Source organism: Dipodomys merriami, unplaced genomic scaffold (assembly GCF_024711535.1).
Source record: "Dipodomys merriami isolate MVZ:Mamm:240054 unplaced genomic scaffold, mDipMer1.0.p SCAF_42, whole genome shotgun sequence".
Classification (NCBI taxonomy): domain Eukaryota; kingdom Metazoa; phylum Chordata; class Mammalia; order Rodentia; family Heteromyidae; genus Dipodomys; species Dipodomys merriami.
This window is the reverse complement of record NW_027205826.1, coordinates 7,388,640-7,412,330: the sequence shown is the minus strand read 5'-3', so window position 1 is coordinate 7,412,330 and position 23,691 is coordinate 7,388,640. Positions and strand designations below refer to the sequence as shown.

Here is a 23,691-nt window from a genome sequence, read left to right as displayed (position 1 = left end):
TTAAAAGTGACTTTTTGAAAAACTGTAAATGCATTGAATGATCATTGTGAAAAAAAGTGTAAAGGATTTTAGAAAGCATTTCAACATGTACAAGGATGTAAGAAAATTAGAAAATGAAATAAATTTAACTCTCTATCATTTGGAGATAATGTTGTAACCTGATATTTTTCCTCCTATTTCTGGTTTCTACTTTTAAGTCATTCTCCAGTTTTAAGATCAACTGTTTCATACTTTTTTAATGCATGATTGTCATACTTTTAATATTTAAGCATTACTACGCAATGAAAAGTATCTGAAAGCATATGTTTTCATGATTGTGTATAAAGGATGCCTTTACTATTGAAATGAAATAATATTTTACCTTCATCTTTAACCAGGTCTTTAGAATAGATTTCTGGATGGCGGATTGCTCTGTTAAAAATGATATACTCTCAAAACTTTTTCTTCATTGTAATTTTTTCACCTGAAATCCAAACTTTGAATTTCCAGGATGTTCTAAATTATGTGGCTTTAATACTTTTGTTTAGGTGGGTAGCATTGAGATTTGGGTAATCCTGATAGGTGTCTGTAACTCTGATCTGCTACCTACTGTGTGAAAGTTGTGAAAGATCTGCTATGAAAGTTGTAGAGAAAACATCGGTGGGGGGGGAAGGGGGGGAGGAGAAGGATTGGGATTGGGGGGGAGGGGGGAGGCTGGGAAGGGATGTGAAGGGTAAACAAAAGGAGGAGGCTGCAATGCTTGGTAAGAAATGTACGCATTATCCTGCCCATGTAATTGTAACCCCTCTGTACAGTATGTTCACAAATAAAATAAAAAATAAAAAAAGAAAGTTGTAGAGAATAACAATCATAGATATAAATTGGGTTTAGAGACATAGAAACCATTTAAACAATGTAGTTTTTACTTGTAATACTAGTACTACTGCCCCTGTTACTAATGGAGACAAAAATAATAAGGTTAATAAATATAAATGACTTATATTTATACAAGAAGTTTGTAAGAAACACAGAAATCTATTGCAGGATCTGGTTACTTACTGTAATCATAAATAAAAAGAGGAGTATTTAAGGTGATTAGTAGTACAGGTTGTAGTTAAACCAAATGACAAAGATTAAATGTATTTTTCAGTTCATGGTCTGTGTATTTGAATAAGTTCATGGATTTCTTAAAGCAATATTTGGATTGAATAGGAAATTTGGGTTGGAGTTGTAAACTTTCAGAACCAAGGTGATGAGTTAGCCCTTTATTCTTTACACAGGAAGGGTCTACAGGCAACCCAGAACAAAGATAAGACATGCAAGGAGCGCGTTGGGAACATTGATCAAATTGGCATTTCTTAGTCTTTGCCTCTGGTTATGGCCCTACCAGGTTATATGCCCTTCTGGTTTTTTCTTAATTTGATTTCCCAAATTCAAATTTTAATTAAGAAAAAACAAGATCTAGAAATCATATTGCAGTAAACATCTCCCATGAGTGGAGAAACTAGATGTGAATTTTAAGTCTGCTTTTTCCAAATCTACCATCTCTTTCTCTGCTTTTAACAGAAGATAACCTCTCACAGAATCTCTGCTTCAGCAACTCTGGATACTTCAGGATTGACCCTAGAATTTTCAGAGCCACTAATTAACTGCCCTGAAATTATTTCTTCCTCAAATCTAAAATACACACAAAGTTCAACTATTGGCTTCTTTTATAGGTTTCAGATCCCAATATTTGGGTCATGATTCATGCTTCTTTGTGTTTCTGCCATTTAAAGAATAAATTTGGTTGCTATATGTATATTTAATTAGATTTTTCCACTATCTTTGACTAATGGCTGTTGTTTAATTGATATTTAATTCCAGTCTCTTGTTAAATCTATATTCTTCTATTCAAAGCCCGTGTTCAAGTTCCAAATAAGTAAAACTTGTATTACAACTATACAAAAGTAAAAAGCTGTGCCCAAATAACATCAATAGCACCGGTGATGAATAACCCAACATCAGGAGAAGAATCAGATAATTGTTAAAAGGAAACAAAAATGATACGATTACTCATTTTCTAGGTCCCTCGATATCTTAATGAACTTGTTAGTATTGAATCCAGATATTTATTCTGCCACATTTAAATCTGAGCTGCCTCCAGTTGTTCACAACTGTTAATAAACCTCAAAGGAATTGTAAGGATAAGCAAGTGTTTGAGAAATTGTTTCTAGGGTTAGCAATCCACTCTGAATTTATGACAGTAACTTAAAATCTTTCACCAGCTTTTTAGCTTTTTTATCAGCAAGGTTCTCATTTCAACACTTGTATTTATACACAAGTCTATTCTTCGAGTCATTCAGTTTTCAAAAGGCAGGAACTGACACTATAAATAATGCCCTTTTTTTTTTTTGGCAAAGTGATTGTCATTTCCCTGCATGTAAAGTAAAATACGTGAAGACCTGCTGTAAGCGTTAGCTCAGCTTGGCAAACCAAAATCAAGTGGGAATGCTCACTTGCACAATTACTAGAATGAAACCTTGTTCATGTATTAACATATACAATAGTGCTTTCCAAAAATATCACAATGATTTTTTAAAAAAATAATGATGAAACATAATGATGTTATTTTCCTCTTGGACAAATAAATCAAACCCCCAAAACTATTGCTTTAACTATGAGATATCTTGACATAAAATAGCATGCCTCTTTAGTACTGAGTAAGGAAGGAATAGACTTAGTAGCTTAGTTGGCAGAAAGCAAATCCAAAGTATCTATAAACATGTACACACAGACACATACACATCAATGGCTTCAGTAATGACATATCCAAAAATCTTATAGAAGGAAGAAGAAGACTAGCGTGAATGTGTATTTATATGTTCTGACAGAAGAGCTTTGGTCAGCTCTGAGATTCCCTTTTTCCATAATTTGCCTGCCTGAATCTGATTTTAGAATGCTTTCAGCTCAATAACATTTCACAATTTGCAATTTAAAGAGCCATCTACTCACCCATGGCATACACATTATGTATGCATTGAAAAGACGAAAAAATTCAAAATAGGTACTGGCACCCTTCAGAATTTTTGAAAAGTAGAATAATCTAGAAGGCTCGGAGACTAAACATTTTCTCAGAATTTCAGTAGAACAGTAGCTAGTGACAGATAAGCAGTCCCCTGAGGGTACAAGACAGTGAGAATGTTCTTTGTAGTTCCTTCTAGAAGTAATCTAAACATCTACCTGGTCAACGTAACATTTAGCCCAGCAGATCCCGTATCCATAGTACAATGGAAATTTATGCAAGTCTCCTTAATCCTGGGTTCAAAATGAATCAGTGCTCTTCCCTAAGTGAATTATGCACAGAAATTAGTTTACAGCTTTCTATGGTCTGTCTTCTTTCCTTGTACGTTCATTGCTTCCCTCGGGCATTTTTCCCCCACTCCCTAGTCCATACATTGTACAAGAAGGGGATTAGGACCCAAGTATGACAGGTGATCCAGGCCGGAGTTCTCTAAATTGTATTGCTACCATGATTTAGCATTTGATTCATCTCTAGAAATGTAGTTCACGACCTGCATGACTTTAGCTTCACAGGCTCCCACATAAAGAAAGCATTACCTACCAACGTGATGTGGCAGAAAGTCACTGGGCACACTCGATACCGTGAACTCATGCCAGACCTATAGGATGAGACAGTACAGTTGGAAAACAAAACAAAACAAAAAGTGAAAATCACAATCATTTCTTCACAATGAAAAGTGATTGTCTTTGAATTGACGTACAGGTCATGATGTAAAGCAACAAAAAAGTGGGGGAGAAAAAGAAATAATGAAAGAGAAAAATAATCTCTAATTACAAACAGATGCTCTGCGCTTTCTGCAGCTTCTGACCCCCCCCCCCACGGGTCCCTGCCCAGGTCTCCATCAAAGGCAGCCTGTCCTGCAGCCCATTACAAGCAATCTAGAAACCAGATAACTTCCTCAGAAAAGGCTTGTCCCCAGTGATGCCCCGAAGACCTCTGCAGACCAAGAACGATATTTTTCTCACAGGAGAGTTTACAAGTCTATGAATTCATGTTCGATGAGAGTTTCATAATTTCCTTTCTGCAAATACCAGGGTATTTATTTCTCTTACGTAATTTCCAGGCAATTGGTTGCTTGATCTGATTTCTATTCTGTGGGTCTGCCTACTGGGAGGCCTTCCCGTCAGTCACCCTCAGTAAGAACATATCCAAGGACTGATATATGACTGCGAAGGAATTTAACAATTCCTGGAAGGAAAAGGGTTAAGAGCCAGTAAAAACAGCATAAATTTACACATGACCTAGTGTAATTACACTTTTATTCTCTTCCTTGCTTGGAAGAACAATGGCCACCTCCATAACTAATGCTTCTAGTCTAAAAGGCCCTGTGCCTTAAGACATGCACTCTCTCACCTCTGCAGATGACCTCAGCTGCAGAAAAGTTGGAAAGGCTCTATAGACAAAAAAGTGGACTGGATGGTGAGTTTTTTTTCCCAAAAGGTCTAAAAGGTTCATTATATCATGGAAAAAAATTACTCTCGACTCTTGAGCTGAATGGCACAATCTTGTATTTATGATGGTCCAAGTCTCCCTAGGATTTCTAGCATTATCAGTGCTCTGTTTCCAATCTCAACTTGCTGTGCAGGAAGATGACTTGAATAGCCGAGACCTATGAGCAGAGAAAAGCTACTCCAGCTGTCTCAGTTAAAACAGAAATAAAAACAAACCAAAGCATAAGCTCCATCCTGATACTATCATTTTTATTTCTGCAAAATATAGGAATAGACTGATTTAAGCAAGTAAACATACGAGTGTGTGATAAACAGAACACACATTTGTGTTCCTTTAGAGAGGAGATGAAATGTATCAAAGAGCAAGTAGACAGTTCCCTGTCAAGCCCAGCCTTGGGGATCCTAAATACAGTATTCAATAAGGACAGGAATAAGCTGGCCTGCAGCTTTCTCTCCTTAACCATTGCATAATCCTTTTATTTTTGTCTCACTTGTTTTCCTTCTCTAAAAACTTTTCATTGATTGTCTCATTGGGAGAAGTTGCACATTTGGCTTAGGCGCAGGATGTGTCAGGATAGCCATGGATTTGCCTAGAAAGCCCAAGGAGGCCAGTGCATCAAAGCTACTGCTATGTCAATATGCCATCAGTGATGTTTGTTATAAGCTTCTTTCTCCTTCCTCTTGCTGTCTGCACAGAAAATCTCCCAAGAAGACTTTGGAAGGCATTTTAACTTGTCTCAGATCTTTAGAGCAGCAGATCTTGGAAGAGCTTTCCTGTGGACTTTTGAAGACTATCAGTTCTATTGGAAGTGCTGATGAAAAACTGAACTAAAACCGAAAAGATAGCGATAAAATATGATGCAACATGAAGAAACAGTGACATTGTGAGACTTCTTTTTTAAAAATCCACTCTTCAAAAATGCCATTATTTGTGCAGAATAATTTCCCTAACATATTCCAAGTCTTTTTTTTTTCCTTTTTTCCTTTTTTCTTTTTCTTTCTTTTTTTCCCCTCTGGTTGTGGGGTTTGAACTCAGGGCCTACGTACTGTCCCTCAGCTCTTTGGCTCAAGGCTAGTGTTCTACTGCTTTGAGCTATAGATCCATTTTCAGTTTTTGAATGGTTAATTGGAGATAAGAATTTCACAGGGACTTTTCTGCCTGGGCTGGCTTTGAACGGCAATGCTCAGATCTTAGCCTCCTGAGTAGCTGGATTACAGGTGTGAGCCATCAGCACCCACCTTGCTTTTTTGTTCATGGAATACAATACAAGATTAAGTACTACAGATGGGCAAGTACCTCCATCAAGAAAATGAGCCATTAGAGATCCATGAATTATAAGAGAGTATCCTTTTACAGTAGACTCATAAACAAAATCTTGGGCCTTGGTGAGATGTTTGGTTCCAAGCATCATGCTTTGCATACATGGTCATAAATGAATGCAGCAGTCAAATTGGACTCATGACCTGTGTAGCCCAGAAACTAGGAATGAGTTTGCATTTTTAAGCTGGGAACAAAGTCAGAAGAGAAAACAGTGTATTTCGTAGCTTTTGAAAGGTCTATGCAATTCAAATTTTTGTTTTCATCAACTCTAATGGGAACATGGTTACAAATGTTGGTTACCCATTGCTCTGACAATGGCAAAGTTAAGTGGGTGAGAAAGTAAAAAAAAAAAACATTGACTGTCAGATTCTTTATAAGAATAATTACTGACCTGTAGCCTAGAAGAGTGCTTCATAGTATCTGGTTAAATCGACTGAAAAGGACATCAATGTTATTGCTCATGTCTGATACTTGGAAGCTGAGTAAATTCAATTGAACCATTTAACTGTCAGTGCCTTCTCATTAGAGCAGAGATAAAAATGTTCATAGGTTTATTTTAGGATGAACAATATAATGATTGTAAAATATGGATTCAAACAAGGAATGTTTTCTCTTCAGGTTAATTATAGTTGACATATTTTGATTAAATACTCTTGCATGTTAAATTAAGTGGCTTCCAAGTGGGTTCATAAAATAGGATTAAAGTTATTAATAACACTAATGATTAAAAATGAATGGATGCGAAAAATGATTCCATGGAGAATAAGTTGTGGCCTATTTGCTAACATTGCATAGTTTCTCGATTTTTTTTTCACAGTTAAACTTAGCTGTTCCCCACAGGGATCATTCACACTGTGAAACTTCCAAGTCAAGTAAATAACTTTGCCATGCACCAACCCAACCATCTACTTTGAATGCATTCTCATTAGTGAGTATTAAGTGTTGCAGTGAGGAGTGTATAGCTCTTAAAACAACATAAAAATAATTGGATATATTGGCCTATTTTGTAGCAAAAATAATAGTCTTGCTTTGAATTCTGATTACACTATGGAAGGGTTTCATTTCTTTTTTTATTTACTGTATTTTTTGTCTTTTCTTTTTTGGTACTGGGAAGTGTCATTTCCTGAAGAAAGGAAAATCTCCAGTTCTTTGTATCAATGTTGATATATATGTGTCTTTTACATGTTTGTCTTGCTAGCCAGATTTGGAATTAGGCAAAGTAAGAAATTATTTAGCTCAGATATAAAACTTAAGAGGAGCCCAAACAAAACCAAATGAAAAAAGGCCATCTCAGTAATCAAGTAATTAATGCTTTTCATAAAAATAATGAAAAAGAATTCCTTTTTTAATTTTTTAAAAAATTTAATTACATTTTATTTTGCTGTAAAGGTGCTGTACAGAAGGGTTACAGTTACATAAATAAGGTAATGAGTACATTTCTTGTCAAACATTGTTACCCCTCCTCTATTTTTCTCCCACTATCCCTCACCCCATTCCTTCCCCTAACTTCCTTAAGTTGTAAAGTTCATTTCCAACATAGTGTCTTATGAATATCGTTGTTGCATTGGGACACCCTTTGTCTTTGTATCACCATTTTGTGATTTTTCTTCCTTTCCCCCAGACAGATAAGTGTATCTACAAGACTCAGGGTACCAGAATCAATAACAGTGGCTTACCAGGGATAAATTAAAGAAAAAAAGAAATAAAAGAAAAGAAAAAGAAAGACCCTGATGCAGTACATTGATGACAACAAGGTCAACAATAAAAAAAGACCTCTTGTTTCCATATCTTTGCATTCATTTCGATTAACATCATTTTATAAAGTCATATGTATCCTCTGTTAGGACTATTCTAGATATTTACTAATTATTGCAAAATAGGAAAACCATGGAGCCTATGTTTTTTTGGGTCTGGCTTATTTCACTTAATATGATTTTTTCCAGGTCTTTCCACTTCCTTATAAATGGGGAGATGTCATTCTTTCTGATGGAAGCATAAAATTCCATTGTGTATATATACCACATTTTCTTGATCCATTCATCTACTGAGGGGCATCTGGTTGGTTCCATATCTTAAATGTTGTAAATAATGCTGCAATGAACATAGTTTTGCTGGTCACTTTAGTGTGACCTTGTTTGTGATCATTTGGGTAAATGCCCAGGAATGGGATTGCTAGATTCTAGGAAGCTCTATGTTTAGTCTTTTGAGGAACCTCCCTACTGCTTTCCACCTTACATTCTTACCAACAGTGTAGTAGCATTTCCTTTTGGCCACATCCTGCCAGCATCTGTTGGCTATACACATGAAGAAAATTGAAGTTAGATCCTTATGTATCACCCTACGCCAGAATCAACTCCAATTGGATCAAAGACCTGGAGGTAAGACCAGAAACCCTGAAAATATTACTGGAAGGGATAGGGGATATGCTAGGGCTCATTGGCACAGGTGGAAACTGTAAGGTCCGCCCCTGGATGGCGAGCAGACTCCACCCTCCTCGCAGCAAAGTCTCCACCCAGTACCTGCGCTACCTAGGCAACTGGGACACCTGGAAGAGGTCACAGCATCCGCTGAGGTCACATCTGAATTTGATGTGGCCACACCTTTCTCCGCCCATACCCTAGATAAGGGCTAGCCCAGGCCCAGATTCTCTCTTTCTCTCTCTGTTCCTCTCTGCTCTCTCTCTGCTCTCTCTGCTCTTTTCTAGCTCTTTCCTGTCTTTCCCAACTCTCTCTCATTCCCAAGCCTTTCCCAGCCACGTGGAGTGCCAACCTTGCCTGGTCCCAACAGGTCTACTGAATAAACCTACCCTTACCTGAATACCACGTGAGTGCTGCTGTTCTTACCTCTCTCTCTGCTCTTTTTTTTAGCTCTTTCCTCTCTCTTTCCTCTCTTTCCCAGCTCTCTCTCATTCCCAGGCCTTTCCCAGCCACTTGGAGTGCCAACCTTGCCTGGTCCCAGCAGGTCTACTGAATAAACCTGCCCATTACCTGAATACCACATGCGTGGTGCAGTTCTTACTCGGCAACCTCTTTTTAAAAACCTAACAGAAACTTCCTAAATAAAGATCTAGAAACACAACAAATCAATAAATGGATAAATGTGATTGTATTAAGCTGCAGAGCTTCTGCATGGCAAAGGACATAGCTAGCAAGATAAATAGAAAGCCCACACATTGGGAGAAACTCATCACTAGCCATATAACCGAAAAGGGCATCATATCTACAATATACCTAGAGCTCAAAAAAATTAAATCACCCAACAACAAATACTCAAAGAAACAACTACCTCATTCATTAGTGGGCTAAAGGCTTAAAGAGAAACTTCTCTGAAGAGAAAATAAGAATGGCCAATAGACACATGAAGAAATGCTCAACTTCTCTGGCCATAAAAGAAATGCAAATCAAAATTGAGATTCTACCTCACCTCACCCCAGTTAGAATGGCCATTATCAAGAAAACAAATAATAATGAAAGAATTCTTGAACAGAATAGGGCACCAATATAGCCACACATGTACAGATTAGTTGGAGTTGTACATAGTAAATATAGGCACCCCATAGTTGGATGGGATCCCATTCAAATTGCCATTTGGAAAGCTGGATTTCGCTTCTTTTAATGTATTATTTCTTGGAAACTAAACTTGATAACAAATGTTACAGGTGAAGGAAAGCACACAATCATACCTTGGCGAAACTATTTAAAAGTGTGATTCTAAGAGCTGGTGGCCTTGGTAGTCATAGATCAGTGGTAGACCAGTTGTCTAGCATGTAGAAGGCCCTCTATTCAAACTCTAATATTCTGTTTATGGAAAGAACAAAACAAAGTTTGATTACAAAGCTCCAGGGATATATTCAATCCTATTGTGTGTCTCTACTCTTCACAAGAACCTAGTCATTGAGGCTCTGAATTTGAACTTTGCCTGCTTCCACTCCAACCTTTATCCTTTCCCAGCTGCCTTACATTGAGAAACTGCAGTCAGATAAAGAGAATTACTTCCATCTCCAGTGCTGTCTATTCTAATAGAAATCCTGCTGTGTATCTCCTATCCATTCTGCTTCCTTACAAGCCTGCATCTAAGATGACATGCCACCACTGCATACTCTACTTGTAGATTGGCTGCTATCCCTCCCCCACCCCATTTGTTCACAAACTCTGTATCTGTAGTTCTCCACTCTCTCCTACATTATCTATTTTTTCCTTAAGAGAAGGATCATTCCCATCTGTTCATAAACACACTGAACTACTTCCCACTGAGAAAAGAAATACGAAGAAAAAAAGCAAAAAAAGAGCTCCTTTGTCCTTATATCTCCCTCCAGCTATTCTTTCATGTATTTTTCTTCATTTTACATTAAGACTTTTCCAAAGTTATCCCCGGTCTCTCTCTCTTTTTTATTCCCTCTGGATTCTCCTTCCATCAGGCATTCACTATAGTCATTCTTCTCCAGTCATCCCAACATTCCATCACTCATTCCTTGGACCACATGCTTTATTTGGCCTTTCCTCTTTCTTTCTTTCTTTCTTTCTTTCTTTCTTTCTTTCTTTCTTTCTTTCTTCCTTCCTTCCTTCCTTCCTTCCTTTCTTTCTTTCTTTCTTTCTTTCTTTCTTTCTTTCTTTCTTTCTTTCTTTCTTTCTCTCTCTCTCTTTCTTTCTCTCTCTTTCTCTCTCTCTTTCTCTCTTTCTTTCTTTCTTTTCTTTCTTTCTTTCTTTCTTTCTTTCTTTCTTTCTTTCTTTCTTTCTTTCTCTCCTCCTCCTCCTCCTCCTCCTCCTCCTCCTCCTCCTCCTCCTCCTCCTCCTCCTCCTCCTCCTCCTCCTCCTCCTCCTTCTCCTCCTCGTCCTCCTCCTCCTTCTTCTTCTTCGTACTGAGATTTAAACTCCAGAGCTTTATGCTTGTTAGGAAGATGGTCTACCATTTTGCCCATGCCTCCAACCTTGTTTTTGCTGGTTATTTTTGAAATAGGCTCTCACTTCCTGAGCTGTAATCCACATAGTTTTAGGTTTTCCATCATTGCTGGGGTCACCTGTGTGCACCGTGGTGTCCAGATTCCCTCTGTGGTGATGGAGTAACATGCACTTTTCTACCAGGAGTTGATCTAAATACACTCTCTTCTATTCTCCAGCCTCTCAAATAGATGAGATTACATCTAATCTTATCCATCAGAGTCATCAGTTCTGCTTTTGGTTTATATGTTAATACTTCTCTGCCCTTCCTTATATCTTCAAAATTACTCCTTCTCATTCATCTTTATGAAGTTCCTTAATGTCTCTTCTGTACTACATAGCAGTGTCCTGGCTCAATGTTATACCGCTGGTCTCTACTTTGTATTTATTCTCAAGAGGCCCCAGGCTGGCCTGCAGTTTTAAACCATTAGGCAAATGGCTTCAAAATTTAGTGTCAGGTCTGACCTTCTCCCTCCACTCCAAGTTCATATATATGGTTCCCTATTCTTCATTCCCATTTGAGCATCAAATAGTTCTCGGAAACATACTAAATTTTTACTACTGCTCCAGATTCTCAAATTCTGCTACAGGGTACTTGTATGTTCTGGGAACTCTTTTTCAGGTATTCACTTGCCACTTTGCTTTTTTCTGTTCTTGGTGTCTGGGCCTGTTGCCCCATGCATGGGTAAATTCCTTTCTTTTTTGTATCTCCTTGCGGTCCCGACATCAAATTGTATGTTTGTTTCTTTACTTTCTGTCTCTCCAAGTTTCATAACAAGACTTTCCCCCCCACACACACATTTAGTTCATCATCACATTAGAATGTCTATGGATATCCTGATCCAATGTAGATTCTCAATATAAGAATGCATGAATTAATGCATTAAAAATCAAGTTCAAAATTTTATCTCATTTGGCTCCATTAATTCTGGTCTTAGATACATAAGAGGAGGAAAGGAAGATGGAAAGAAGGAAAAGAGGCAAGAAAGGAGGGAAGTAAGGAGACAGAAAGGAAGAAAGGAAAGCAGGAAGGAAGAAGGGAGGGAGGGAGTGGAAGGAAGGAAGGAAGGAACGAAGGAACGAAGGATGACAAGAAGCAAGGCAAGAAGATTAAATGAGAAATGAAATTGCATGAATTAAAGTACTTACTATTCATTTCCAGGAACTCTGGGTAAGGATACAGAGTTTTTTTAATTAGTTCTGTAATTAATAGATGATTACACATGAGATTGTCCTAGTTCTGCATATTTCATTAATAAAGTAGTTAGAAGAAGTACCCGGGAACTTCTGTTCTGAAATTCTATGAGACACATTGCCTTCTAACTCTGATTTACAAAGACATCCTGTCTATAAATAAGGTTGTTAGGACAGCTTAAGAAGACAGGGATTGTAATACTAAAATACACATCTTTCACATAGTAACAAAAAATAGGCACTATCTATTGGCCATTTACTCCATGCATGGTATTGTCTTTAGGGCTTTTACATACCATGTGTCATGTAATTGTCACAAGTTTATGAGAAAAGTACTTTAACCCCTATTCAACAGATACAGAAAAGGCTTAGAAGTTCGAGTAGTTTGCCTAAGGCCATATGAAGCAATCTGTAGGCTGGGATTCAAGTTTGTGTCAGTGGGCCTCCTAGATTTCCATCTAAATTAAAGAGTGAAATAAAGAGACAAAGAGAAAGAGACAGACAACAAGAGACAGAGAGACTAAATATAGAGTGAGAATAAGACATAGAAGAGCTAAAGAAGATCAAGTGATAGGAAAATCAAGGAGAGAGAGACCAAGAGATGGAGGCTAAAACAAGGATTGATTGGCTTACACCATACCAGCAAGACAGGTGTCTCAGCCTGTCTGAGACAAGGGATAAAAATCACTTCTGAACTATCTTCTCTCTTCTTAAGGTTAGGGGCATGCTGCAGCTTATTATTTTCTAATATTTTCATCTTGATTACATATATATAGAGAGAGATGGTATACAATGTATATATAATATGTGCTAATGTGCATGCTTATGTATGTACATATATGTGTGTGATATATATATATATATATATATATATATATATATATATATATATATATATATAAGCTAGGCCCTGATTGTATAAGACTATTATATTTCTGGGCTCATTTTTAAATATCATATTTAATCCTTAGTAGACAGCACTCTGTGGGAAGATGGCCAATCCTGTCTTTCTCTGTTCTTCACATCTGGATACTGACAAAAGCAGAATTTGGCAAACAAAAAAATCCTTTAAACAAATATCACAGCTCTTTGAAGTGGATAAAATTATGAGATGATATTTCACACACTTGCAAAGCAAATCTTTACTCAGTCCTTAAGATTGTGTTTATTAAGCTCCTTCTATATATCATCATTCTGAAACAATCTTAGTAATTGATCACCTAAATGCTGGCTGCTTTCTCTTGCAATAAGTAGTTTGCTGGGATGTTTGTGTGTGTGTGTGTGTGTGTGTGTGTGTGTGTGTGTGTGTGTGTGTGTGTGTGTGTGTGTGTGTGTGTTCGATTATCAATAGAAACTATCCAAAGTTCCATGTCTCTATTTGCCGATTGAGATGCCAGCCTAAAAGGACTCCACTCTCCCTTTCTAGACATATTACCTATGTTGAAGCAGCAGTGAGAAAAATCAACCCCATGAAATCTCTACTGAGACCAACACCATTTGCTGGTTCTCCATATATACTAGTTTCTGAGTTGAATGGCTGCCCCTGGTATCTTGTAAATATGACTGACAACCTGCTAAGTAAGTTAATCTTCCAAATATGATCCCATGGCTATGGAGGAAAAATAAAAGCTTTCCAGATTGACTTGATGGAAAACTTGCATGCATCTGACCACAAGGTGGCACACAGACGATCCAGAACACTCAACCTCCTAACAGAGCTGCAATTACCAGAGGTATTCCCATAATTATTATTCCTACTGTGATTACGACTCCAATGTTTCAAAGGAACCTCATGAAAATATCACCCTAGCCTTTGGCATAAAATGCGCTCTCGCTTGCATTGTTGTTGTTTTGTTTCTTTCTACCTTCTGGTTGAAAAAAAATCACTAATATTTTGTGCTCCATAAATTTCCAAACCCCAAGAAGGCAAGTAAACTTGAAATTCCTGTTAGTTGTTGTCCAGAATTATGAGTAATAATTTCAGTGATCGTTTAAATTTCTAGAGGAGGATAAACATTCTGTTGTTTGATGGCTCCAAGGTTGTTTTCTATTCGGTTGAAGCTTTCTATGATTATTCTAATGGTTATTTGAAATATAGGAATAAAAGGACTCAGTTTAGAAGAGTTGACTTAGGACAGCAGTTTTATTATTATTGTTGTTATGGTTGCTTACAAATCACTATGTCTCTGGGATCCATGCTAGATATGATATTGGGAATAGTAACCCAAAATATTTCAATTTGGTTTCTGTTCATTTTATGCTTGCATTTCTTTGAGAATAGATCAACTTTTCCCTCATTTGGGGAACCAGGAGATCATGAATGGCTATTAGTCTAAATGTTAAAATAGCAATTGCTTACTGGGAAGGGGTAAAAGGGCAACCATTTTTCCCCAACAGGAATGAAACACAAACTGGACAGACAGGATATTCCTTCCCTCCCATCATCCATGTGAGAATGCACCTCTTCATAGCACTCAGGGCAAGTAGCAATGTGAATGAACGCGTTTCCCCCATTCCCAAAGATGCGTCTTGCTCTTGGGTGGGAAACATGACCCTATGTTAAAACTAACCAGCAAAAAGCAGCAGTAAAGGTGTGACCCTGTGGTACTGCCCAAGCCTAGCAGGTGTGAGTCCCTGAGTTCAAACTCCAATACATCCAAACTCACAAAGGCTTAATGTTAGAGAAATACCAGCAGTTCTGGAAACTAAATTCAATTGCTACAATAATTAAATTGCCAGTTTGTTAACTATGGGGAGAGCACAATGTATGTCACGTTAGGTATACGTTAAAGATGTTTGTCAAAGGTGCAGAAAAGAACTGAAAGTCAGAACTTCTCAGACAAATTTGATCCAACAGGGAATAATTTTGAGAAGAGAAAAAGTGATATGTGTGCTTTCTCCATTCAGTCTGCTCGAAACCTCATAAACGAGGTGGCTAATTGGCAGTGGGACTCTTATTTCTGATGTGGAGAAAACTCCGATGACAGCCTGGTTCTGGCTCATAGACAGAGGCTTCTGTGCCTACGTGGTGGAGAGAAGAGAAGCCTTGGAGAGCTTTTCTTCCGTCACAGCACTCTGGCCTTTCCTGAGAGCTCTGCACTCCTGATCACCTCCCAAGTGGCATACCACTTAATATGATCACTTTGGGCATTAAGCTTTCACATATGAATTTGACAGAATGTAAATACTCAGACATTATATATACATATGCATATACATGCATATGGATATAGTCTATATATTTTATCTATATCTATCTATCTATATCTATATCTATCTATCTATGAAAAAACAAAAAGCCAGTAAGAGGGGATAAAAGGAGTAGAAGTAGAGTGAAGAAAAATCATGGTATGTTTTTTTAAAGTTTTATTATTATTACTTTTATTATCATCTTCAAATTTAGCTACAAAGAACCATGACGTCATTAAGGAATATCCATGTCGTACATATTCAAAACTAGCTGGTCAGGGCTGGGAAGGTGGCTCAGTGGTAGAGCGCTTGCCTTGCATGCCTGAAGGCCTGGGTTTGATTCCTCAGCACCACATAAGCAAAAAGAAGAAAAGCCAGAAGTGGTGCTGTGGCTCAAGTGGTAGAGCGCTAGCCTTGAGCTGAAGAGCTGAGGGACAGCGCCCAGGCCCAGAGCTTAGGCCCCGCGACCGGACCCCCCCCCAAAAAAAAACTAGTGGGTCAGAGAGGTAAAGTCTTTCCCCCCCAAACTCACAGCCCAGTAGTGGCAGAACTGAGATGGAAATCAATGTCTCTTGGAAGTAGGAACAAAGTACACTTAGAAACATGGCCTCAGACATCCATTACCACCTCAAGATGAAATCATGGATGTGTTGAAACAACTCTTTTGTGATTATTTATGAAGAATTTTTCTCCTATAGCTAATTATGTTTCTGATTTCAAATTGCTCAGAAGCATGCTATCATAAATACATATGAAAGGAAATGAGAATACTGATTTGCTGAGCAATTCCTACCTGCTAGATAGTTGCATGTGTACATGTATGTAGACATATACACGTGTGGGCAGAAAAATGATTCACTCATATTAAGATGTGGGTATTTATTCTCTCTAATACCTAAGGAAGTTTAGTTGCTGTTGTTCAGGGTATTAAAAGATGAAGCCCTTAGAGGTGTCTAGGCCATAAGGGTTCAACTCTCTTCATGAATGGATTAATGCTATTACGATGGGAATAGAATCATAAAATGGTGACTTTGCTCCTCTTTGCACTATCTGCCTCCCTCTCTCTTTCTCCCCCTCCCTCCCCCCCTCTCTCTCATCCTCTCTAGTTCCTCTAATATCTGCTATAGGAAGCTGTAGCTATGAGGCCTTCATCAGATGCTGTGTCCTTGGTCCCAATTGTCCCAGTTTCTAGAACCATTTCTACTTCTCTTAATTATATATGCATTATAAATTTTCCAGTCCCTGCTATTGTGCCATAGTACTACTGAAAAGACTAAAACAGCCCATAAGATAAATATTGTCAGGAAGGAGCTGAGTGATAGCTAAAAATTTTTTTCAAGTCTACACACCTGTTGAGGTATGCAATAGGAATTTGAATCCATTTTTGGCAGATTTTGTCTTTTGTTTTTGTTTTTGTAGGTCCTAGGGCTTGAACTTGGTGCTAGACATCAGCCTCTTTTGTTCAAGGCTAGCGCTCTACCACTTGAGCCACATTTCTCCAGCTTTTTCTGTGATTAATTGGAGATAAGAGTCTCATGGACTTTCCTGCCTGGGTTGACTTCAAACTATGATCCTCAAACTCAGCCTCCTGAGTAGCTAGGATTACAGGCATGACCTACCAGCATGTAGCTGTCAGATTTAAGTAGGATATTCCTACGAAAAATACATTCCTACTAAAACATGTGATGCAATAGAGAAAGCAAACTGTCCCTATCTCAGGTGCATTTGCTAACATTCTTTCCAGTGCACAAAGTATTGTTTGAATTCTCCCAGATTTATTCTAGGCTTATTTAGTAGCAGGAAGGTCTGTTAGACTCTTCTCTCCAATGAACCACTCAAAAAGGCAGATGTGCCTCTGTGGTTCAGGCTTAGGCTGAAAAAGTGAAAGGAGAGCACTTTGAGTTCAAGTCCCTATATTTGCACAAAAACAAAAGCAAACAACAAAAAACACAGGGCTTTGAGCATGCCTTACGAGACTTTTGGAAGAAGAGTCCCAAGTCTGTGGTGGCTGAGACTCAGAAGATGTTCAGAATGTGTTGCCTATTCAGTTAAAAAGAAGTCACCTAGAGAGTTTCCTATGTTTGGATCCTAGCTTCCAACTCCAAAATAAGAAATGCCGATGTTCCAAATAAGAATGGAGGTTGGTTGAGTTATATTTAAGGTCTCAGCAAATATCCTTTGTTGACGTAGGTTTGTTGAGGCAACTTAAGCAAGTGTTGTTGTTGTTGTTGTTGTTGGGGGGTTATTTTTATTTTCTGAGTTGTACAATGCTTGCTTTGTCCCAGGCTTCTGTACATTTAGGTCATTAGCTATAGCGAAAGCCCCATTAACAGGCAGAATTTATGGAATTCTGTTTCAGGGAATGAAGAAGATCAAGAGCAGCCCCCAGCAAGCCTGGTCAATCCTGTTATCAAGGTCACTCAAATCCAAGTGTCTTGTGTCTTGAGGGCATTTTCAAGCCCCAAAGAAACACCTTTGTGTTTATTTTACACTCACAATGACATTTCCTCAACTCCCCAGAAAATATGTCGTGTTCACAGTGATCAACTCCAGCAAAATGCCATGGGGTACAAGTTAGACACAGCTGAACACCTACTTTTCTTACTAGCCTGTTGTCTAGGTAATTCTCCTCTGATATACTGCTCCTTGTGTCCATTAGAAAATGCATTAGATTTCACTAATGAAATGAAACTCTGGAGATATGCCATCCACAGACACAACTCTCCCTGATTTCCATTCTCTCTTTGATTTGACTTCTCACAGCATGGCTATGAGGGTGCTGGCAATGAATCTGAGGTGTGGATGAGGAGAGATTGAAGAGGAAGAGTGAAAAGATACATGCCCACTATGCCAATGCTAGAAAGGAGTTTCTATAAAGACCACACCAATAGAAATCTTCTGACATCTAACATTGCTGACAGCCATGTAGAATGTAAGCACCACCCACCCCCAGCCACCATGAAACCAATCTAACAGAAAATATGTCCAGGGAAAAATAGTTGCATTTACAGACAAAATATTGTTGTTCCAACGAGGAACTTGTGAGTCAGGAAACAGCAGACAATTGGACACCAAAAGAAAAGGGAATTTCAGGTTTCCACCTTACTAGGTCGTATCTAGCCTAAGAAGGCTAAGTGAGGCTAAGATATCTGTGTGCTTAGTACCCTGGTGTCAAGGGAACGTAGTCTTTCCTCTTTCTCTCTCCTGCCCCCATTAGCCTCCCCCTGCTCCTCTCTCTCTCTACCTTTCTCTTTCTCCCTCTCTCCCTTCTCTCCCATTTTCTCTCTCTTCTCCATCTTTCTGTCCACCTCCTCCTTCTCTACTCTTCCTTTCTCTTTCCCTTTCTCTTTCCCCCTTCCCCATCCTCCTTCCACTCCATCCCTCCCCCTCCCTCACCCCTCTCCCCTTTGTCCCTCTCCTGACTGTCTTCCCCACCCTATCTCCCTCTCTCCTTGGATTTATTCCTTACTCCAGGACTCTGTTCACAGACCATAGGACCCAGTGGAGCAGTGCTGGATTACAATTTATTGTTCAATCTAATTAACTCCTATAAACAGTTGCCATTTTTAGGGGGAAAATAGATTGTATAAGAAAATCATATCCAACTTACTGAACAGGTTGACAGAGCATTTACAACTATAAATACTATTTTGCACAAAAATTTATTGTGATGCTGACAGATGCAGCTAATGTGTTATTTTAAATGCAATCATTTGACATACTGTTCCAAAGCCCATAGAAGTAGTTCATTGTGCTGTCTTTGGAGGCAATATTCAGATTCTCAGCAAATAGTGTTTACACTCCTGGAGATATAGGTACATGCACACATTTTAACATCTTGTTAAGATCTTTATTTCAGCAACTCATTGGAAGTTTCAAAGTGTGTTACAAAATCGATGCAGAAAATTAGACCTCAATAGCACATGTGAATGCTGATTCTGCATTATGTTCTGCTTAAAAACACATAGCACAATAGAACTATTTGGTTGGACATTGATGACCCCATTCTGATATCACAGAGACCTGATGGACAGGCTGAGCCCACAGAACAGTAAAATAAAACTGGACGTGAATGATACCAACCAAAAAAGGTGAAGCAAAGTATTTTTAATGCTTTTCAAACTTCAATCAATTACTTTCTGCCACAGAATTCAAATCTGCAGTGTGTATGTGTATATATGTGTGTGAAATCAAAAAATGGAATTTGCATTCCTGAAAGATACAGAAAAAAATGTACAGTGGCGCAGTGTGTATGTGTATATATGTGTGTGAAATCAAAAAATGGAATTTGCATTCCTGAAAGATACAGAAAAAAATGTACAGTAGTTAGACTCTGCTATTAAAACTTGTGACTTGAACTAATCTCTCATTCCTGAATTAATTCAAAAGTAGCTATATTGCTTTATACAACAGAAAAAGAAAAAAAGAAACAAGGGCAATAGGAAGGAAGGAAGAAAAGAAGGAAGGGAAGGAGGAGGGAGGAATGAAGGGAGGGAGGAAAAGAAGAGAAGGAAAGAGGGAGAGAGAGAAGAAAAGAAAAAGAAAACCCTATACCTACCTTATTTTGCTTTTCTTAGTAATCATAGACTGTGTGATTTAGTTCAGTTTATTTATAAGTCTTAAGTGAAGAGAAAGTTGGGAGAGAGAAGAAGGAAAAAGAATTTCCAGATTAACCAAAAACTGCATATCTGTGAAAACATTAATCAAAAATATAAAGATGTGGCATGTACATAGTCACAGCTTGGGACCACTAAAAAACACACAAATAATTTAAGTGTAGTTGATAGTTCTTCATTTTATAAAGCTGACTGTTCACTCCTAGGTGATCTAGGTGATTGGGTTTGTGCTGAAAACAATCAAAGTTTAACATCTTTGTGTAACCTTAGAGTAAAGCATACATGCTGATCTTATATCCTAACATTTTTGCACTCTTAAGATTCAGATCTCTCACTTACTGTAGACTAGAATCGCCCCTGCTGTATTATGTTTCACAAAAGCATCCATTTCAATGATTGTTTGAGATTCAGAGCTTCCTAAAAATTCACATCTCAAGTCATGTATGTGGTACACAGTGATCAAGAGCACAATTAACACTATCAGGACACAGTAAATGCCTCCTGCCCTTCCACCCCCTCCCCTTCAACAGAGCCTCTGCCACATAGACCACAGGCTACCATGCTGTCTGTTAGAAAAAAGCCTAGCAAAGTTTTCCATCAGTGGGGCTAGATGCTTCGGCCCCTCCCTGTGATTCTGTGATTTTTGTGCTCAGGCAGGCCCTTGACAGAGAACTTACAAGTGGTTGTGTTATTTTCACTCTCCCCCTGATTAAGGGTCAACCAAATCATAGAACGGAGAGATACTGTTCTAAATAATGATGTTAACTGGTCTTCTGCCAGGTACATCAAAGAACAACAATAACAAACTAGCTTCTAGCACTCACTGAGCATGGCTGAGCAAAGGGCAATGGAAGAAATGCACAAATTGATGACCAGGTCTATTTCTTACCACCACTCTCTCTAACTGATGATATCAAGGTGCGTGAAAGGCAAACAGTTTGACTGGAACTAACCCATAGATCTCATGGTCCAGATCTCATGGTCCAGGTCTCAGCCTTCTCACTCCAAACACATGCTTACCTTGTGTATCTGGGTCGGGTGAGATGATGCCTTTCATCAGGTGTCACTTAGGTTTGTTATCATTTTTTTAATAGAGGTAAAAACTTATTCATCATTCTCCCTTACCCATCTCTCCATTTTCACCCATCCCCTCTTGCTTTTATTTATTTATTTATTTTTACTCATTTTACCGGATAAATAAGAACCAACCGTAGACATAAACATAGGCGATCCTGAGAAGGATTTTTATCCCCAATGGTCATGCTTCTCCATAGCATCCTAGGATAACATTTTCTATGAAAACCCAGATTTGAAGAGTAGCCAAGGATGGACTCTTTAGACGATCTCTTTCTACCATAGTTTAACAGGTTGTACAGACGACCACCATCACAAGATATGGCTTTAATCTTTTGGGGGGGTGGAGGGGGGATCCATGCTTGCACAGTGGCTGGAAGAAGAAAACGACCAAGTGGGGGTCCCCCTTTGGCTCGCCCGGCCAAGAGGTGGCTACATCTGGGATTCCACCGAGATTCTATTTAAAGTCAGGACGGCTTTTTGATAGGGCGTTTCTTTGTACTCATCGAGGGGGTCGTAACCAGTGCTGTCCTCCTCCGGGTTTTCACCCTTGCTGTTCACGACCGCCACGGCACTGAACGACCTTCGCCTGACCTTGGGGTCGGAGGCGCAGGGCCCTGGCGGGGGCGAGGCCACGGGGGTCGTCTTCTGCACGTGGAGCAGCTGCTGGTCTTTCCAGTCCAGCTGCTTGGCGCTGCAGAACGGAGCGTAGACCTCCACGCTGCCCTCGAACTGCAGGCAGTTGACCTTGTAGTACTTCCTCTTCACCTCCAGGACGTCGTGGAAGCGGTGTCCCCAGAGGATCTCCCGGGGCACGTAGGAGCTGCGGGACTGGTGCGAGGTGCCCGTGGAGTCGCCCGTGTAGATGAAGGTCACCAGGATCTCGAAGTTGTCCTTGGCCACCGCTTTGCGATCCAGGGCGTACAGGGGACTGTCGTGGTCGATCTCGTGGACGATGGTGACCGGGGTGACCAGGATGATCTGGTCGTTGACCAGCTTGAGGTCCCTGAAGGCCATGGTCATGCGCCCTTCGCTGTCCTCCGCGTAGCGCAGCAGCTGCGCCCGCACGGTCCCCTCCACCACGTGGTTGGGGCGGAAGTCCCCGATGCGCCACATGAGGCAGAGCTTCCCATCCCGCATCCCGATGAGGGCGAAGTAGCTGAATCGGATGGTCTGGGCTCTCTTGCGAGCCGTGGCCATCTTCGCCAGGGCGGCGCCGATGATGAAGGTGTTGATGATGCAGCTCAGGATGGACTGGAGGATGACGGTGAGCACGGCCACCGAGCACTCCTCGGTGACGCAGCGGTAGCCGTACCCGATGGTGGTCTGCGTCTCCAGGGAGAACAGGAAGGCGGCCGTGAAGGAATGCACGTTGTCCACACACGGCGTGAGGTCCGGGGGGCTGGACAGGTCCCCGTGGTGCCAGGCGATGAGCCAGAAGATGGAGCCGAAGACCAGCCAGGAGAGAACGTAGGACAGGGAGAAGATCACGAACATATGCCGCCACTTGGTGTCCACCAGGGTGGTGAAGATGTCCACCACGTAGCTGCCCCACTCCCCGAAGATGTGTTTGAAGTACACGTTGCAGCTGCCGTCCTTGTGCAGCAGGCGCCGGCGCGCCCTCCTCTTCTCCGCCATCGCCTGCTCCGGAGGGAACCCCGGGTACTTGGAGTCCACGTTGACCACCCGGTAGCTGCTGCCGTAGTAGCTCATTCTTGTTGGTGCCCCCAGGGCATGCAGATGAGTTTGGAGGTGGCAAAGAGAGAATTCTAGGCGTGCTGCTGCTCCTTGAGTTTTTTGGTGTTTTGTTTTGTTTCAGTCAAACCCTAAAAATGAAAGAAAACGAAGAAAGAGAAAGGAAGGGAAGGGAAGGGAAGGGAAAGGAAGAGGAGGGGAGGGAAAGGAAGAGGAGGGGAGGGGGGGAGGGAGGGAGGGAGCGAAGGAAGGAAGGAAAGAAGGAAGGAAGGAAGGAAGGGAGGGAGGAAGGGAAGGAGGGAGGGATGAAGGGAGGGAGGGAGAGAAAGGAAAGGAGGGATGAGAAGGGAAGGGAGGGAAGGGAAAGTTGTGAAGGAGGGAGGGAAAGGAAGAAAAGAAGAGAAAGAGGAAAGGGAGGATGGAAGGGAGGAAAGGAAGGAAGGGGCAGAGGGAGGGAGGAAAGGAGAAAGAAAGAAGGGAGGGAAGGAAAGAAGGAAGGAAAAGGAAGAAAGGAAGGGAAAGAGTAAAGGAAAGGAAAGAGGAAAGGAAGGGATGGAGGGAGGAAAGAAAGGGAGGAGGGAAAGATGGAAAAGGAAGAAAGGAAGGGAAAGAGGCAAGGAAGGAAGGGAGGAAGGGAGGAAAGGAAGACAGGTGAGAAGGAGGGAAGGGAAGGAGGAAAGACAGGGAGAGAGGGAGGGAAGAGGGAAAGATGGAGAAGGGAAGGGAGGAAAGAAGGAAAGAAGGAAAAGAAAGAAGGTAGGAAGGAAAGAAAGAGGGAGAAAGAAAGAAAAATAACATTAAATACACTTTAGCTTTTAATTTCATCTTTCCAGCAGTTTGCCAAATTGGGAGCAATTTTATGCCATCTAAAATAGCCAAGACTCCTTTTGAACCTTAGAAACACTCGGTATTGATTACTCATTTCAGCATAGAATTCAACTCAGTCATTACAGGAACAAAATATGCAATTAGAGAAAATAACATTTTGATATATGCAGAAGGCTCGAGTAAACACAATGATTGCCCCAAATGATGCCTCACTCCTTTCTGACCTGACACAGAAAACATCTTGCTTTGTTTGCAGAGACTTTTCTCGCATGAGAGCATCTACAAAACAAAGCAATCATTAATATACAGAGGCAAACAAGAATCCAGAGACTTGCCTGGCAAT

The 23,691-nt window shown here is 40.0% G+C and overlaps 1 protein-coding gene across 8 annotated transcripts in view; it reads right to left on the bottom strand.

The window, feature by feature from the left end:
* Nucleotides 1-18,641: 18,641 nt before the first annotated feature.
* Nucleotides 18,642-23,691, bottom strand: part of Kcnj16 (potassium inwardly rectifying channel subfamily J member 16) — a 54,767-nt gene continuing 49,717 nt past the window's right edge. For all 8 annotated transcript variants that reach the window (XM_069993172.1, XM_069993169.1, XM_069993171.1 and 5 more), the window contains one exon: nucleotides 18,642-22,651. In XM_069993172.1, coding sequence (XP_069849273.1) covers nucleotides 21,258-22,538 — 1,281 coding nt within the window. In that variant the 5' untranslated portion in view covers nucleotides 22,539-22,651 and the 3' untranslated portion in view covers nucleotides 18,642-21,257. The remainder of the gene's footprint in view (nucleotides 22,652-23,691) is intronic.